Source organism: Carassius auratus, unplaced genomic scaffold (assembly GCF_003368295.1).
Source record: "Carassius auratus strain Wakin unplaced genomic scaffold, ASM336829v1 scaf_tig00015289, whole genome shotgun sequence".
Taxonomy (NCBI): Eukaryota; Metazoa; Chordata; class Actinopteri; order Cypriniformes; family Cyprinidae; genus Carassius; species Carassius auratus.
Window position 1 is genome coordinate 121,419 of NW_020524576.1, and position 18,823 is coordinate 140,241.

Consider the following 18,823-nt stretch of genomic DNA (forward strand, 5'->3'; position numbering starts at 1 on the left):
GTGTAGCGAGGGGTAGGTAGCATTCACCCCCCCCCCCCTTTTTTTTTTTACTCTAACAGGGTTCGTGGCACACTTCCACCCTTTGAAAAAAAGCAATTCATGTCGTTTTCAAAACGTGATTCTGATTTAGTCGGAGAAAATAAAACACTGCAAGAGAATAGGCCATGCTGAAGGTGATCAATTAAAAGATTAAGCGTTTTGCAACACATGGACGCATCTGCATGTTGCTCTAATAGCAGAGCCATCAGCTCATTTTCAGGGCCCTGCTGCCTCCTTCAGCACTGTCCACAGATCAAAGCCTGCCTCAGGCTCCCAATCCGTAAAAAGGGATGCTAATTCAACCTCCTTCATGTGCGGTTGAGAGAGACCCCTTCAATTAACTGATTTCAATGGCAGGAAAGAGAGAGAGAGTGAAAAAAGATGCAAAAGAGAGTCGGTCTGGAAAGGCAGCATTTCTCATTAATTCAAAAGGTCCAGCATTTATTAGCCTCGCCTCTGAGGCTTAACACTGAAAACACAGAGTATCAAAGCAGACATGATGGGTTAAATAGAGGCTATAATCTAATTAAAATATTACATAGGAGTAAATAGCTCTTTGATAACGATCTAAAGCCTCCATTAAAGAAATAGGTGCTTGAGCTTGTTTTAGGGGGAAAATTATCACTTTAAAATACAGAAAACAAGTTTGTGGGCTCTAATAAGGGAGGCTTCAAAGTGTCATCCTTATTTGACCTATTTTTTTCTCTTGGTGAAAGAAAAGGGCAGGCGAAAGTGGATATAATCAGACTAATAGCCGGGAACTGACAGAAAACGGCATGTTACACTGGGTTAACGGTGCATCCAGGTGTGCTTGAAGAGATCGGTGCTCTCGTGCACAGACCTATTGAAACAAGGGGAAAAATAGCAGGATAATGCAAACAAAACCCCACAGCATTTCATTCGAGATTTCTTTATATTGAACAATTAAAATGAGTACACAGTTGATTATGTGCTAAACACCTGTTCCACTTCCAGTGCTGTGCAACTGAGCAGGATTACATTGAGTGTTATGCATATACAGTACACACAACATCAACACACAAGAGTTAAAGCAAGGAAAAATAGGGATTCTACAGAAGTGCAATTGATATAACTCATGTACATGTTGCTTTTTAGTGAATAAAGGCTCTAGATTAAATGGCGGGAATGGTTCTGAAGCGAGCCACGGCACATTTCTCTTCCTCGTGCCGTCTCAACATCTCCAAAGTGGCCAAATTGAATGGGTCCATTTCCTGTGGATATTGAGGTTGTGCGCTCACGTTCTGCTCTCTGGGTGTATCTTTTGGCTTTGGAGGGGGTTTGGGCTTTGCGATATTTTTGGCATATTCTAAAGCCTGGTCAAAATAAAACAGAAAAATTATTTGAGATAAAAAAAGTAACCATACAAGATTATGGCCTCAATTAGAATGAAAAGATGAAAATGAAATAAATATATGATGACATACACAGACGTAAACCACTTTGGATGAAAGACATACAATTTATGATTTACGGATTAAATAAAGCTCCTGTTTTCAGAATGAGATTCTCTTACCTTCCTCCTGGGAACGGTGTCCTTATTGTCACTGCCCACTGGGTCCTTGGCGGACAGAGAGGGAATCCTACTTATCTTCTTGTTCTGTTCGCGGATCACATTTGAATACAGCTTCTGCCGTCTAATTTTCTCTGCCTAACAGCAGTGAAAGAAAGAGCAGCAAGATTTCAAAAGGGAGCTTTAATTACCTAAGCCATTTCTCCTCTAAGGCCCCTCTGTTTCTTTGTACATCCCTCCATGAAGCTACTCAACAGCGGCAAACAAAACCAAATAAAACTCATCATCCCTTTCAGAATCAGTGTTAACACCTCTCTCAGGCTGTGAGCGGTGCAAAAACAGTTATTTTATGTGAAAATTTGTACATCAGCCGAGCTGGAAAACGACTCAGTCAATGCTCATTAGATTAGTTGGTCCAATTCTATTGTGTTCATAAACACAAGTCTTTTAAATTCACGAGGAAATGAAAAGAGAAGGGGTTATTGAGACACAGCCACACTTGACAACTGGACGGAGCAATTAGGGATTAGCTAAATCAATATTCAACAAGGAGATCACCAATTATCCATTGAGTCTTTCTCCTAAGTCTCCACACACACACACACATTATTCTGATTAAACAACATTATTTATGCATATCGCCAGATGCTTAAGTCTTTATACAATCTAAAGCGAGTATTTACCACAGCTTCTGGTATTGTGTTTGTTGGTCCAAGACCTCCAAGTTTCACCTCCTGTTTCATGTTTTTGTAGTCCTTTAGTGTATAAGCCTGAGAAGACATTTTGTAATGCATATACATTTATTTACTATCCACATGATTGTTTAAATAGTAAAGATACTGTGAGAAAAACAGTCTTAATCCTGAAGTGCACTCATGCAACAATCTGCAAACAAAAGCACTAATCAGGTCGGGCTCCTTCGCATTCTCAGGACTCAGCCATTGGTCATGGACACTGCAGGACAGCTGTTTTCCACTCTGATCTGCTTCCCCTTGGGCTGCCACACTAGATGTTTTATAAATTTATCCCATAATCCTATGAGACATGATGGCGGGCACAGCAAGGTGAGGAGAGCAAGCTGCTCCCAGGAAAGCAATCGGTTTTATGGTTTAAGAACCGTATAATCCGGACACAGCATCAAGTGGATGTGTTCCATGACATAATGACCCTTAAATTGTGATGTGTTCATACAGAACTAAGAATTTTTCTGATCTAGAAGCATAATAGTACTACAGACAATACGATAATTTAAAGGGATAGTTCGCCCAAAAATAAAATCTCATCATTTAAAGGAAAAGTTCAACCAAAAATGTAAATTTGCTAAAACTTTACTCATCCTCAGGCCATCCAGGTGTAGATGAGTTTGTTTCTTCATCAAAAAAGATTTGGAGAAATTTAGCATTGCATCACTTGCTCACCAGCAGATCCAGTGCTGTCAGAATAAGAGTATAAACAGCTGATAAAGGCACCACAATAATCCACAAAATGGCTGTTTATTACTTAATGTCTTGTGAAATGAAAAGCTGCGTGTTTGTAAGAAACAAATCCACCATTAAGGCATTTTAACTTTAAGCCATCTTTGATTCTGGCAGAAGTCCATCACCTGTTGTCTTCACATCCAAATCCACTGACATATTTGTTAAGAACTGTTCTGTTCTGTTTTCGCTTGTAAACGGTCCTTGATCTGTGAATATTACTCTCCTGATTCAGATGAGACAACTTTTTTTAATTGGAGAGAGCAATATTATAGATAAAGGACTTGTATGTTAGCAAAAAGCAACGGTTCTGTTAAAAAAAAAGTTAAAAGGTTTTAATGATTAATGTGTTTATAAACATGCAGCTGCATGCAACATGCTCACTTCACAAGACATGAACTGATGGATCAGAGTCTTATGGATTATTGCGATGTTTGACGGCCTCCATCTACTGCAGAGGATCCATTGGTGAGCAAGTGACATAAAGCTACATTTTTCCAAATCAGTTTAGACAAAGAAACACATTTATTTACATCTTGGATGGCCTGAGGGTGAGTACATTTTCAGCCAAATTTAGAATATATGTTTTTATCAATAGAGTGAAATTCAAATTGTTCGATGTTGTTTTGGACCCCATTTAAATTATATGGACAAAAACAGTTCAACAATAGAAAGTACAGGTTTGGAATGAATAAGTGTTGCCATAATTGTAATATTTGGGTGCACTTTCCTTCACTCCTTCTAGTGAACATATACACAACTGTTGAGTAAATATAAATATCCTCTCTGTGTAAATGGCGTTAAGTCTGCTCCTGAGAGGGACTTTCCTGCAGAACTCGAGGTGCTGGAGGACAAAGAGGCCATCATTAAATGCAAATCACCATCTCACCAGTCCTGCTCCGCACAGACGGGGGTGCTGCTTAATCAACTTATCCTCTAACGCTTTTCAATGTCGTCTTTGTGACCGTGCCTTATATCATCATCTCATTGCAATTAAGAGTGTCTTCAATTACTTACACAATTAACCTGCTGTCTGAATCGGCCCGTACAATAATTGTTACATCTGCAACAGGCCCAATTGAGATACTGTCATGGCAATTTAAAGATGTTTAGTAAGAATAAACTGGGCGCTGTAGTTATTATTCTACTTGTTTAGCTATTTATTACGATAATTGGTTTAAATAAGGCGTTTTAAACTTTTTGGATGCCACCGACCCCTAAATATGATTCTTTACAAGGTTCTCCATTACTAAAATTGATTGAAAATTGTATACTGTGAGAAAAATCTATATATTATAAATGCAACATGTCATGTTTTCATTTTTACATTTATTTTAAAGACCAAAAACTAAAGGCTGTAAAACCAGTAACATACTAGACAAAGGATAAACAAAAAAAAATCTTAAGTAAACACACATACACACCTTATAATTTGAATTTGCCTTCAGCTGTCTGTGCTTTTCCATCTGTGAAAGGTAACCTTCTGAGCTGCTTCTTTGGATTGGATTCAACTGCTGATCTGATCTATCCGAGCAGAGTTCAGTTTCGCTGCAGTTAGCTTGGGCTATAGGGGGCAGCACTGTGTACGGACCAGAGATTTGTGTTGGGAGCGCACGGGGTTCCACGCTCTCCTCATCAATGGGCAAAAACTCAGGCGGATAGTGGCTGGCCTCCACTTGAGAAGACATGGGCAATTTTAGCACTGGTATCCTATGGAAACATGAATGCTAAGACCTAGGGTACATATTTTGCATGTTGTATATTCTAAATTCAATAAAGTCAGTTTATATAAAGCTGCAGTGTGTAATTTCTCTCTTTGCCTAAAAATGTCAATTAATCTGATGTTTTAGGAGACTTAATGACCATAACACACTTATGAGTGTCTGCAGGGGTTTTCTAAATTATATAATTTCCTGTTTTATAAGTTTTTTTCCCCCCTGAATGTTGGATGCACAACATGATACCATTTCAAATATGAAATGGTCTTGAAGCTAAAATTAGAGATTAATAAAAAATCATGCAAAAGTAAATAAGTTTTGTTTTTAAGAATTTATGGTCATTTTTAATGAGGCTTTTTTTATTATGACACCCTAACATTTATTTTTATTTTTTTACATAATGGTGTCTACAAAATATTAATATGAATTTAAATTCAGAAATTAAAAAGTAGAAGTGGTGTATTCAAGTAATAAAATGTATGAATTGCATTTTTGAGTAAATCAACAGGTAAGACAAAATATGAGCAACACTGACCCACAATAAGCTGACTGAAAAAAAGACACTTTGCAGCCTTAAAAACAATACAGTGAACATATACTAAATACTTGCATAAAGTATGTTTCTGGACTTGCCTGAGTCTGTTGTGATTCTTGAATGATGTCTTCTCAAATGTATTGGGAGTAGGTTTCCCAGCATGCCACTGAGCAACACTTCTGTCCACGGCTTGTACCACTCCAGACTTGAGGGCTGGTGAGGATACAACAGTTTTTGGAGCCAATCCCATCCGCCCTACTGAATTAGGAGGCACATAAGGGTAAAATGGATAACCTTGTTGTAAAATGGGTGGGTTAAATAGATCAGTCCTATTCCATTGCAGAGCTTGAGAAACAAGAGTAAATAGGGTCTCTTTCTGGGAAATATTCAGTGGTTGTGTGTGGTTGGCAGGTGTGTGGACGTTTATGTTAAGGTTGAGGTTCGGTGGAGCATGAGTGTGAGATGGATGTCCGGACTGGTGTTGTGGTGGGTCATGGGTGTAAGCTTCCTCAGAGTCCTGTGGCAGGTGATCTGCGCTGATGATGTGTCTCTCTGTAAGGGGTTCAAGGTGCGCTCTGGGTTTGGATTCAGCTGGCTTGAGCTGATTTTGTTGGTTGCTGGATCGCTCCCTCCTCTTCAGTTCCTTCTTTTCTTTATGGCTCTGCTGTAATTGGGTAAAAATTAGGAGACAAATAAGATCTGACCAAAGCAGATTTTCTGTGTTATGACCTGAAGCTAAAATCTAGATGTTGTTTTTCAAATTTTGAAGGCACAAAAGGATGATATTAGCATAAATTAAATCATTTTCCAAAGTATGACAAGGGTTCTTTGGGCAAAATCGATTTGCAAAAATGATGTTAAATAAAATTACATTTCAACTTCAAGTCATGACAAAGATTTTGGAAACAGTGTCCTTCATACTCTAATTCGCTACAAAAAATACATCCCATTGAGCAGAGATATGTCCTTATATAACTGTGGCTTCATTGATATTTTCATAACAGAGAGAGAAGAAAGACAGGAGCATTTATATGTTTCTTTGTGGAGAGCCTGGCATTCATGGGGGGACCGACGAACATTATTCTTGTGTGGTCTAAGGCTGTGCCTCAGCATGTAATGCTTCTGATTTAGCCAACACCAGCTTGCACCATTCTTAATGGGAAAATATTTACACTTCTCTGCTTGCTGGCATTAAGGTGACCGTTCAAGTGCTCAAAATAATGATGCTTCTCCATTCCCTCTATTTCCTCGGCACAGGCTCCTTTTCAAGACATTTCAGAGGCTCCATTGTGCCTGAACAACTCTATCAGAAATTGCGTCCATCACAGCAGAAATGAAATCCCTGGTGACATTGTGCCCACTGTGCAGACATTTTCATCTTGAGAGGAAGCCCTCGCAGACTGTTATGCATTAAGGCAAAGGATTGTGCCAAGCAGACCCACCTACATCTGCACAGATAGAGATGGATGGAATCAATAAAGTGAGCCCTACCTTCAGTCTTTGTGTTTTTTGGAGCCACATCAGCTCGGGATCCGAGACATTGTCTTGACTCTCCGGGCTATGAGTGCTGATAGTCTCGTAGGAGGTTTGCCTGGGCTGTGAGAAGAGAAAAAAAGAAGGAAAAGGGTTGACTGCTTGATAAGCCTCCTTTTAACAATTCACCTGATGCCTTGTCGATGAAATGCTATTATTTCGCCTCACATTTATATTCAACTATTGACTGCAAACAACAGGGGCAAACTGTGCAGCGTGAGAACGAAACAAAGACATCCATGAGTATGAGAAGAAATGTCTGGGCGATAAATTACACACTGCGTTTGGCGTAAATGTTTGTTGACAGCTGCAATAAATTGTCCACCTACTCAAAAATGGAGCTGACAGACAGTCAGGTTTGTCTATAAAAATAATTTGTCCCTGAGCGTCTAGCAAACATACCAATTGACTTTTTAAAATCAACTTTTTATTCTTAATTACTAACTACTGCTCCTCTGAGCTGACCTACATGTGTCTTGAAGAGTGTTTTATTGATTCTTTTTCAAATGAGTCTCTCAAACAGTTCGGAGATAAGAGTCTAGATAAATCCACGTTACATCAGTGCACTCTCTCAATTCCTCTTAATGTACGCGTTCAGAGGCAGAATATCTACAGCTAATGTTGTAATGAAAATCATTTAGTAAACTTCCAGTCACTTTGGCGGCCGAGGACAATTCTTGCCAATCGATAGTATTGACAGCTTGCGGCGTCCCTGAATGCATGCGGCTAATTCTGAAAGCGTGAAAAAAGGAAGGTCAAAGAGACACATGCAGCAGTGAGTGGATTGAGTTGTAACATATCCATCAATAAGCAGGCAGCCATGCTGGTCTATCTATTTAGCGAAAGGCCATGTGCGCAAGGTACTGATTTGTAAACAGCCTTCAACGTTACTGGGCCAGAGACACTATGTGGACAGTTATTTATCTGCATCTGTATATTTGACCAAACCAGTGGTCTTCAACATTTTATTTTGATGGTACCCTTAATCAATCGACTATAAGCAACTTTGCAACTACATGCCAACTAACTCTCATTAGAGTATTAGTATGCTCAAGAATGGTAGACTTTATTATGGTAGAACAAGTTGACGTACTTGAAAAGTTTATCTGTTGTTTGACCAACAAAATAAAGTGTTGGCATAAATTTAAAGTGGCAGACATACTTATACTCCATTGACTGCTAGTTAACATGTAGTTGCAGAGTTACTTATCAACAGCTGTCTAAAGGGTACCACCAAAATAATCAAACTGATATTACAATAAAAATAGTTCAAAGGAAATGTGTCATATTACACATTCATCAGATCTGATATCTGATCTTATGGCTGTTTGAGATAACAAAATTATTATTATTATTATTACTACTACTACCACTTATAAGTGGTCTTTGATCGCTTTAAGTAGCATCAGAAAGATAGCAAGATATGAGACTTATAACACATTATAACCATGAGAATCCATTGTAAAAGTGGATGAAACGTGTTCATTGCGTTATAAATCATCATACTCTTAAAGGCTATAACCACAAATAAGAAAATATTATAATGTAATAAAACTGTTCTTATGAATATTGATGAGATGATACAACATATTAAAAGTTTTTTATGCAGTCATTATAATGCCTTAAGAATATCCTTATAATGTATTATAAATACGGGCTTCATTTATTCTTTTTCCAACTCAGTAATTCTGGATTTTATTTGTATTTTTTTCTGACATGTTGGTGTTATATGTTTAACTTGGATGTTATAAGTTGCACTGAGTAAATACAGCTGGATAAAACAAAAATGGTTCGTCTTCGTTTCAGGCTTCAAAGCAACAAAATGTGATTATTTTAAGGGGGGTGATTATTTTCTATATACGTACTGTACCTGCACCTGTAAAAGTTTTTTTTTTTTTTTTTAGTAAATCATCTATCCTGTGGGGAAATTATCAAATTCCTGTGGGGATTGGTTGATTCAAATCTAACTCTTGGACATGAACTGAAATGGAACCGATGCTTCAATTGTGAATCTTGTCAATAGGGCTGAAACGTCATATTTTTTTATAAAGCAATTGGTATTTAAATTTCACAATCCAAAGTTGAAATACATTTACAGCAGTGACCCTCATTATAAATTAAAATATATTTTAGTATATTTTAATAATAATAGTATATTTTTAGAATAAAATCATATTGTTATATGTTGTTTGCTATGCTGCAGGTTTAATAGGAGGCTGCGTATCCAGCTCATTTTCCTGTATCAGGCAAGTATCATTTCAAGTAGAGAGATTGAGCTCTGTTGTAACAGGTGTGTGAGTAGCAGACATCACAGACCTGCCCTTCATGTCCTCTCAGCCGCAGCAGGCCACAACCTCTGCCCCATCCATGACCAATGCCTTTTGTCCGCCATTTTAATAATCTCAATCAAATTGAGGAAATGATCAAACAAAATTGCATTTTGAGCTTCATAAGCTGCGTAATATCTATTCTGTTAAATTGGGGCCCGTAATTGCCTCTCGGGCTGAGACGTGGCACAACAAAGTCAGGCGATTGGAGCTTGCCATTTTCCTCAAGACTGGGAAACACAGCTTTTGCGATGAAGACTTCAAAGGGACGCAATTCTTGAATTGCATTTGGTTGCTATTGTGACCGCCCAGGCAATCTTGATTAGGTGTTTACACTGAGGTAGGGTATACAGTGGCAGAGAGCCGCGGAGCCTTGGTCTAGAGCTATTAAGAGATTGTACATTATGTTCCTGGCTTTGAAGTGAGGGTCTGGGGGATGACGAGGGATTGGGGCTGAGTGCAATGACAGAAGATTGCACTGCTACTTCTGTCTTTATCAAAGGGGTCTCTGCTGGAGCTCATCATCACTCCCACACACGCCAGTTGGAAGTTGGTGCATTATGAGATTGTGTACATTTAATAACACAGCTAATTATCGGGAGTTAGGGGTTTGTGAAAGAGTAAATAGTGGCTTTTTAAAAGCCCCACAGACGCGCCTTGATAATGATGCCGAAAACTGATGGGAGCTGAGGGGCTTTTTATTCCCTTTGAAGGTAACGGGGCCACAAAATAACAAATAAAAGGGCAAAAGTGTAGGCTGTGTATCAAATTTACAAGCAGATACTTAGCTACATAACGAACGTGAGGTATGAGGGTTTTGCGCTCCCTCTCATAGTAAGCTAATGACAAAAAAAGCAAAACTTTAACCAAGTGGTAGAAGTATTTTGATTGCTCTTTATGTGTTATGTTGTACTGCAAAAGCCTTGTTGTATGATAGTTTGCCATGTGTGACTGGCTTCCTGAGGAATTTAGATGAATGTGTTTAAGAACTTTCATATATATATATATAAAATTTTAAAAGTCAACATCACTGCGTTGTGCATTTTATAAAAAAATAAAATAAAAATAAAACTTTTAGTGCCTAGGTTAGTTTACTGATCATATTTAAACACATTTAACTCATCTGTACCTAGGATAAAAATGGTTCTGAATGGAAATATTTTCATAAACAGAAAAAGGCCTAAACATTTATTTACTCTATTGGAATAAATACATGCATACTGAGTTCATATTGAGTTATGCAAAGATTCTCTCTCGATCCCCTTCAATGGCTTAAAAAAATCTATACAAGTTTAAGAGCACTTCTTAATCTTTTGAAAATGATCTTGACTGATATTCACGGTCATCCCGACTGAAATGGATATTATTAGAATATTTTCTTGGGGAACTCCTCAAAGAGAGAGGAAAATAACTCAAAATATAAAATTTTTCAATGAGCCGCCACTTAAAACGTACAATGCCGGCTTTTAAATGGAACGTTACAGTGCACCATATTTCTTGGAAAGACAATGCGCTGAATTCATACCTGGGCACTATTGCCGCATTTAAGGCACCATCTATAGCAGGGAGAGCTTTGCTCCGTTAACCATGTCACAATGCTAACGGCTCTTCACTATGCTAATGCTGCTGATGTGAGACATTAAGGTGGGACTGGGCTCAGATGGGCTGGGTAAGGTCTTAAATTTAGCAAATACACGTGGGCCACACTGTGCAGACAAGCCAACCCTGCCAATTATACCATGGGCCAGGTGCACTGATAACTAAGAGCCTATTGGTAACCATGCCCCTCTGATGTTCTTAACAGCCACTGTTGTGCAGATCAACTCATAATAGGCACTACATAGGCAGACATGATTCATTCTCTTCTCTCCGCTCCATCTGAAGACTCTGTGTGTCTGCCAAATTAATTTCCGCAACACAGGCAATGTAGTCTCCTTCAAACGAGAGCAATGAAAACACCAAGGTCACTCATTCAGATTAAAAAAAGAGCAGAGATAAAGGTCAGGTCATGCTAGACATGATATGTATGTTTTGTGTGTGAAAAGAAAAATGTGAACCTACACACAATTGAATACATAAGAAAAAATACACAGATTACGTTAGAAAACTTTTTCATACTAAATCACAATTGGACTTAACGATAAATGCAGTTAACCTGAATGTTGAAGTTCTCTTAAAAAAAAAAAAAAAAAAAAAAAAACTTAAATATGAAATATGTTTATTATAAAACATATGCCTTCTACTGACAGCAATGGACATTAGTCACTATGCTATTCATTTATTTTTGGTCGTTATGTAGTTCTGTAGCAATACTTAAGTCATGACAATGGATAATTGGAAATAATTATACAAATAATTTTGAAAATGAAAATATCTTTGCAACAACTGACATTGAGCTGTACGCTGTGTTAGTGCACCCCCTAGTGGTCAACAATGGGACTTCAATTCAGTCACCAATGATTCCAAATAATTCATTTAAAATGTTTAGCATACATAAACTAAACGTAATCATGGCCTATAAGACAGAATATGAGAAGACAAATGAAGAAATAAGGATATTATTTTCCCTGCGGATATTTAAAAAATACTTACTTGCTTTGTTTCAACTGTTTTATCTTCCTGCTGACGAGCTTTTAGGTAAGACCCCTGCTTATGTGTGTTGATACCAAGAGTTGCTTTATTACGTTCCACAATGTCTTCTCTAGCTCTCCCTGGCCTGGGATTAGAAGGATGTCGAGAGCTTCTCTTCTGGGGAGGAACTGATTTGACATTCAGATGCTTTACATTATCCTGCGGCGCGCCTTCAGAGGACATGCAAGAACTTTTTGATTCGGGGGAATTGAGAATGTCTTCCTGTTGTGGGTGCAGGTGGAAAGGAGATGAAGGTGTTGGGGATAAAGCACTGTCCATCTGAGTAGAGGGTGGATTACTGACAACGACATATTCTTGCCTGCCACCTAGACAAACTTTCTCCAAGGGTTCAAGACTGTCTTCAGACTCCTCAAAAGAGTCGGGAGAATGTCTCGTATTTAGCTGGTTGAGAAAATGATCCCCTTCCAGATTCTTCCTCCAGTTTGGGTTGTAGCGCAAGTCGGCGTACTCATCCTCAGGGGAAGATTCCCTGAAATATTTCAAAAAGAGTTAAGAAGAAAAAAGTTATAAACACTTAAGATGAGCTTTAAATTGAAAAGCAGGCTGGGTATGTCTCATTTAGTGCTTTCGGCATTGTCAGTAAGACAGTCTGAATGCCCCAAACAGCCATCAAAACACAAGGAAAAAAAATCGGCTACACTTCTCAGCCGAAGCGAAATGGTAATAGCATGTTGTCGTCGCTCCCCCCCCACCGCCTTCCCTTACCCCTAATGACTATGAGTCTGAAGACCACAATTTGAGGATAGTTTTGCAAATGGCTAATTCAAACATATGAAATAGGTTCAAACTACAACCTAATGTGCTCCTAGCATCATTGGATGAAAAGATCTCATTAAAATAATTAGAAGAGTGCCTCTTTGTTGTGTGCCTCTGAATAGTACAAGATGCTCTTCACATCCCATGATGCCAAGTACAAGGCTGTCTGGATGCATAGCACTTCAGCCAATGAGGGCAAAAGGGCAAGGAATGGCTCTGTAATGATTCCAATGACATGGTCTTGAGAATGCGCTGTGGGTTTGCAGCTGTGACGGGGTCTTTAACATGCAAAGTCTCTCTTGTGCTAATATAAATGTGTCAGAATTAAATCCAGTAATAGGAAACACAGACTATTGTTTCCAGCTCATTTCAGTTTGAATGCGAGACTTGAGTCTCTTTAAAGACAATGCATGCGGTAAAGAGGATGTAAACTAAATGGGTAGTTATTAGCGTGAATGATATTATGCCAAATATTGCTGCACGCTATTCATTAGCAGGATTTCAATCTTGAGCATGAAAATATGATGAGAGTTCTGCTCCATTTTGACAATAAAGTATTTGTCGAGGTTCGCCATAACCATCATAAAAAAAACATGCATGGGGTTAAGTACCTCTTTAGCACATTATATCTAGTCTGCAAAAAATTATAACTATCACCTCTCATTTTTTATCCCGAGGCAGAATATGAGTGGCGGACACAACAGTCAGGCTGGAGATGAAGGAGTGGAGATAGATGCGGTGATCCACACTTCAGATTCCAGCAATCTGTGTTTCAGTAGCGCAGAGAGCTCGTCCATTCATTGGCAACAAAGCAACTGCTTTATAACAGACTGCTGAATGAGACCTTATTGTGCTAATGTCCTGCAAACTAAAATTCTAATTTCCCCTAAATGATGGTACTTGTTTGGAAATTACAAAAATTAGTGGATATTTTTTTTATATAATTAAAATGCAAGCGCAAACATCATTTTCAAAGAATATCATTTTATTTATTACATGTGAATGAAAGCTTTCAGTCATCTAGATTGTTTCCAGAGCAGCTAAACACAAAGAGCTCAGTCATTTTGTTTGTGATGTATGTTACACAAATGTAACACTTTTTAAGACCTTTTTTTAAGACCTTCCCAAATAAAATGAATACCATATAAGCAGGATAGGGCAATATCTATAGTACCATATTAAACTGTAAAATTACTCTAAAAAGCAAAATTTACAGTTCAGATGCAAGTTTTCTCAAAAAACGTATAAATGTATAAATTGTTCTTTACATTTTTAAAAAACTGGATGAGTGAAAAGTATTTATTATATTATTTTTAACAATTATTTTCAATAAATAATTATATTAATTAAATAACATTAATTAGGGGTGTGCGATAAAGACAAAAAATAGATACTTTTCGATAATTTTCAAGTGTGTTATTGTGCTGATATCTTAAGGACTACTGTGGACAGCTGACTCCTAAATATGTTGATATTCTTCATATTCTGTGTGGTCAGTTCATAACTATCCAATCCACTTTATTTATATAGCACAATTTAAACAAACAGCAAGGTTACCAAAGGGCTTTACAGAGATAAAAATATAAAACAAAAACAAACAGCATAAATAAAATAGCATTAACAGTAACAGTGAAAACGGAGACCACAATAGCTGTTATGGTGAGTCAAAAGCCAGGGAATAAAAATGTGTTTTTAAACAAGATTAAAAAGTGTGGAGGGTGGGCCCAACTTTAAAGGGGGGGGGGGGGGTGAAATGCTCATTTTCACTCAATCTCCTGTTAATCTTTAGTACCTATAGAGTAGTACTGTATCCTTCATATCTCCAAAAAGTCTTTATTATATTTATAAGAGAAAAATAGTCTGTGCCAATTTTTTCGGAAAAACACGACCCGCTGGAGGCGTGACGTGTGGGCGGAGCTAAAGAATCACAAGCGCGAGTAGGCTTTTGCATTGAGAGTGTTTGGTAGTTGTGACATTACCTTGTGGAAAAAAAAAACATCATCCAAAACAAACCATGGCTAACAGTCAGATTCAGCCGTTTATTTATGATCCAGAATCAGATCCCGAGGCTGAAACTGAACGAGAGCAGCAGCAGCAATGACTACAACAGCATCTCTATGTGGTATGTATTGAAACTGTATATATTTGCTTATGTTACCCCTTTCTCCCGGGTCCTTTCTGACGCTCCTCGCACTCGCTCCGAGCGGGGCTTGAACCCGGGTCTCCTCTAACAAGGAGGCTAAATGGCTACAGCCACTAGCGTCTGTTGCTAGTGGGTCTCTTGAGATCAGCAGCAGGTAAACCTCCCTTTTTTTTCAGGCAACTCGCTGGTCTCCGTTACACTTTGCGGTTTTGGAAAATTACTAAGTTCCAATTTATGTAATCTTTTTTTTTTTCTTTAAAGGTGTACAAGAGGTTTGCTTGATGTGCTTACGCGCCGATAGCTAAGTTAACAACACAGAGATATTTGAAGCAGTTTTACTCACCGCCTGCGGTTCCAACACACGATCGTGACCCTTTTTCGTTGGGACTGCATCATCCTTAAGAAATAAACGATATTCAAATCCGGCGTCAAACTGGGCCTTGTTTGTAAAACAAGCATCTTCGAAATGCAGGGAACAAACAAAAACACTTGCACAACTCCGTCGATGCTCTTTAAAAATAAACTCCGTCCACTGGTCACTTGATGTTTTTTTTGGGGGGGGATAATCTGTGCAGGGTTCTCTTGCCCTCGCAACCAAAAACACACTTCTTTTGAGACATTTCGCTTTCGCTCTGGTCAGTGAATGTCTCGTCTCTGCTCTGCTATACGGGAGCGCGCGCTCTTCCAGCAGAAGTGCCCTCAGGACCCATATAAGGAAATTCCGCTCCATCTAACGTCACACAGACCCATACTCGAAAAAAACTTTCCGAAACTTGTGACAAACCGGAAGGATATTTTTGGAACAGAAATACTCCTTCAAACGTACAACTTAATTTTTGAAACTTTGTCCATGTTTAGCATGGGAATCCAACTCTTTAACAGTCTAAAAAACTCTGTTAAACACCTCCCCTTTAATATGCAGTGGTAAATCATTCCACAATTTGGGAGCAACTGCTGAAAAAGAGCGGTTGCCTCTGGTCTTCAGCCTGGTCCTGGGCACATTCAGCCACAGTTGATCACAAGATCTCAGTGACCTTGATGGGGTGTAAATGTGCAGGAGCTCTGAAATGTACTGGGGTACCAACCCATTTAGAGACTTAAAAACAAACATTAAAATCTTAAAATGTATTCTAAAATATACATGGAGCCTGTGGAGCAAGGCCAAAATAGGAGTAATGTGTTCATGTTTCCGGGTTCCTGTTAAAGGAGCTATGTGGAGGTTTTTACTTAAATAAATCTTTAAGATAGATTTTTAATTTGTACATGTATGAGCCAACCATGATGTAAAAAAAGAATGACACCTCGACTGTCCACCACGGTTGCCTCTATCAGCCTGTAGACTCAATTGTTTGTGGAGGAGTCGGGCCTGAATTGACGCGGAAATACACTACATGTGACCTAATGCGCGTTCTCGTCTACTTGGGCTTACAACCGTACGGCACGCCAGCCATTATAGTAAGCAGCGGCCATAGTGTTTTCAGATGGACTCTGTGGATGGAAAGAAGCGACCAGCCTCCGGCAGCACAATTCAGACACCCACGGACACTCCTCGTAAGTTAAAAAAAAAAAAATGTATCTAGTGTGGCAAAAAGAGAGAACTACCGGCGTCAATGGTTGATGTGGTCGTGCTCGTACGAGCGTGCGCACTGAGAACGAACATGAGACTGGCTGCAGTTCCTCTAACAGTTAGAAATTTCAGAACCTACGCAATGCTCCTCATCAGTCTGAAAAAGTGAGGTGTGCTGAGATTGTCCAGCTATCCAGTGCAATGTGATTGGCTGAATACCTCAAGCGTGTGACGGAAATGTTACGCCCCTTAACATATTGTGATGCCCTGCCCGGCCAGAGCGACGAGACGTAAACATTAAAACCCATTATAAATAAGATATAAACATGATTTCTAGTCGTGTTCTTTTTGGGAAGGCCAAACAAAGTTCCCATGGCTGTAAACGGTAATGTTTTCTCTTGGTTCATTTCAAAATAATTTTGATAAATAAGACACACCTGACTATAAGTCGCAGGACCAGCCAAACTATGAAAAAAAGTGTGACTTATAGTCCGGAAAATACGGTAGTTTTGCTTTCTCAACAAAACAGTGAGCAAAGGCTGGAGGCCTAGAGTGAGCCGCGGCCTAGAGTGAGAGGAGGCTGACTTGAGTGAACGGAGGTGGTCGGCCTTGAAAATGGTGCGGCCGGCGGGTTCTACGAAGGAGCTTGCGGCAACCACATGTGACGACTGCTGGCTGGACTCAACTTTGTCCACGCTGAAAGCCGATCCGGCGATCCACAGTGCAAAGTTGATGTATTTCCTCAGCGACCAGCACGGATCAGCCTCCAGGCATGACAAAGCAGATATCGTCCTCATTTGGAAGGTCAAACAAGGTAGTTTTCGCTATCACAACCAAACACACAGCGTCTATACGACATGGCAGCGGAGGCAACAACAATACTGCAATGAGAATAAAAGCCTTCCTTCTTTGCGTGAACATCAGGCAGTGTTATGCAAATCTTCGCACATAGAGATATTTTTAGGGAGGTGTGGTTGACTGTTAACTTTTATAAAGAATATCTCTTAGATTTGAGACTTTAGTGTTTCCAACTTCACAGATCTTCTTTATGCACCAAGAGCTTGTAACACTGTAAAAATATGAATCACATCATATGACCCCTTTAAAACCTGGTTCAAAACCTGTATGGCTTTTTTCTTTTTGAAACATAAAATAAGTTGAAAATCAATAGTAACAAAACTATTTTGTTGCTACTGACTTTCACTGCATGGACAAAAAAAAAAAAAAAAAAAAAACCACAAAAAACCCCTCCCAAAAAAAAAACATTTATCCGAAAATCTTGATTTGTGTTCCACAGAAGAAAAAGAAAGCGTAAATTTTGGGTGAACTATTTAATTAGTAGCATATATTCAGCGTTGACTTGCAATTAATATGAAGACATTAAGTATATTAAAATGGTTTTAAAAATAGTTTTAGATTAAATAAAGCATTTGACATGAGAGGAGACTGGTGTTACTGCATGTCAAGTTTGTCAACTTTACTCTGCTGCTTGCATGAGAGTAGTATCATATGGTGGAGAAATAGCAAACTGTTATCTTACCTCAGAAGGTCACGTTGTCCTTGAATTTTTCTTGGTTTCAGATCCAGACTATCATAAACACCACAATTATCTGGTTCTTCAATGTCAGTCGCATCATGTTGTTTAGATTTAGCAGCAGAGATGAGGTCAGTTCTCACATGGAGCTCTCGCTGGTACTCCTCTCGCACCAAACTCTTAGTTGTGGAGTCCCACATTAGAGCTAAAGCGGGCACATTATTCCGTGGACTAGTCATTGTTCATGTCGAATTTGACTTTTGTCTGTTCCAGTCCCTTAGGCCCGTTCAGCTTATGACGTTGTTGTTCTGGCTTTTATGACGATCGACTTCAAGGCTAATGTCACAGAATCAACATTAAGGAGAGGTGAAAACACAATTGATTTTAATTTATCTAGCGACGTTATTGGCCGTGAAATGTTAATAGTTCACTCGGTTCTTTAAGAACCTCCCAAATTAGCGGTGTAAATTAACCAATGCTGTGATGTAAACGCCGAAATAACGTAAATCGTTGCCACGGCATCAAAATATTAACGTTACCTCGTACACAAATCCAATGATCTGCTCCAGAATTTTTTTTTTTTTTTACCAACCTGCTATAAACATCGAAAGATGAGCCGTTCAATGTCAGGGACCGTTTCGTTTGCTGAAATGTTACCGTGGAAACAGACGCTTGGCGGTCCACGCTTGCGCAGAACAAACCCAGCCCTTCAGACGGACACAAAGCGTATGTCTAACAGAAAGGCTGTAGGGTTGAGGAGGCCACTACGTACCTCTCATAACTGCTAATGTTCAGTAAGAAAGTGTTTATGTAAACCATATGTACATATAAAACTATGCTGGAAGTAAAACTATTGGTAACGTCCAGTGGCGTAAAATGCAGTTTTAAACATTCAGACTGAGGTTTTATTGCTTAAAAAAGAAAAAAAAAAACTGGATAGTTGACAAGTCTTTATATACACTACCTCAGTAGTTACAGAGCCAAAATGGACGCAAAAAGCTAAATTATGATGC

General features: G+C 38.8%; 1 protein-coding gene across 5 annotated transcripts; it reads right to left on the reverse strand.

Moving 5' to 3' along the window:
• Positions 1 to 463: 463 nt before the first annotated feature.
• Positions 464 to 18,774, reverse strand: LOC113074642 (jhy protein homolog). 5 transcript variants are annotated; one of them, XM_026247465.1, is made up of 9 exons: positions 18,403 to 18,772; positions 17,817 to 18,146; positions 11,751 to 12,279; positions 6,790 to 6,894; positions 5,397 to 5,962; positions 4,470 to 4,755; positions 2,254 to 2,340; positions 1,574 to 1,708; positions 464 to 1,373 (listed from the first exon to the last, which is right to left on the reverse strand). In XM_026247465.1, the coding sequence occupies exons 2-9, from the start codon at positions 18,047 to 18,049 to the stop codon at positions 1,173 to 1,175; spliced, it is 2,142 nt and encodes a 713-aa protein (XP_026103250.1). In that variant the 5' UTR covers positions 18,050 to 18,146; positions 18,403 to 18,772; the 3' UTR covers positions 464 to 1,172. The 5 variants fall into 5 exon arrangements, with proteins under 5 accessions (XP_026103250.1, XP_026103253.1, XP_026103252.1 ...); XM_026247468.1 differs by having other exon boundaries at positions 5,397 to 5,511; positions 5,593 to 5,962; positions 17,817 to 18,771; XM_026247467.1 differs by having other exon boundaries at positions 5,397 to 5,959; positions 17,817 to 18,774.
• Positions 18,775 to 18,823: the final 49 nt, after the last annotated feature.

Bases quoted from the DNA above. Each gene is read 5' to 3' on its own strand.
- LOC113074642 (XM_026247465.1), bottom strand. From the start codon at position 18,049: ATGACTAGTCCACGGAATAATGTGCCCGCTTTAGCTCTAATGTGGGAC. The intron at 5,963-6,789 runs GTAGGGCTCACT...ACCCAATTACAG, and splicing joins AAAAAACACAAAGACTGAAG to CAGAGCCATAAAGAAAAGAA. The intron at 4,756-5,396 runs GCAAGTCCAGAA...ATGTTTCCATAG, and splicing joins AAGAATCACAACAGACTCAG to GATACCAGTGCTAAAATTGC.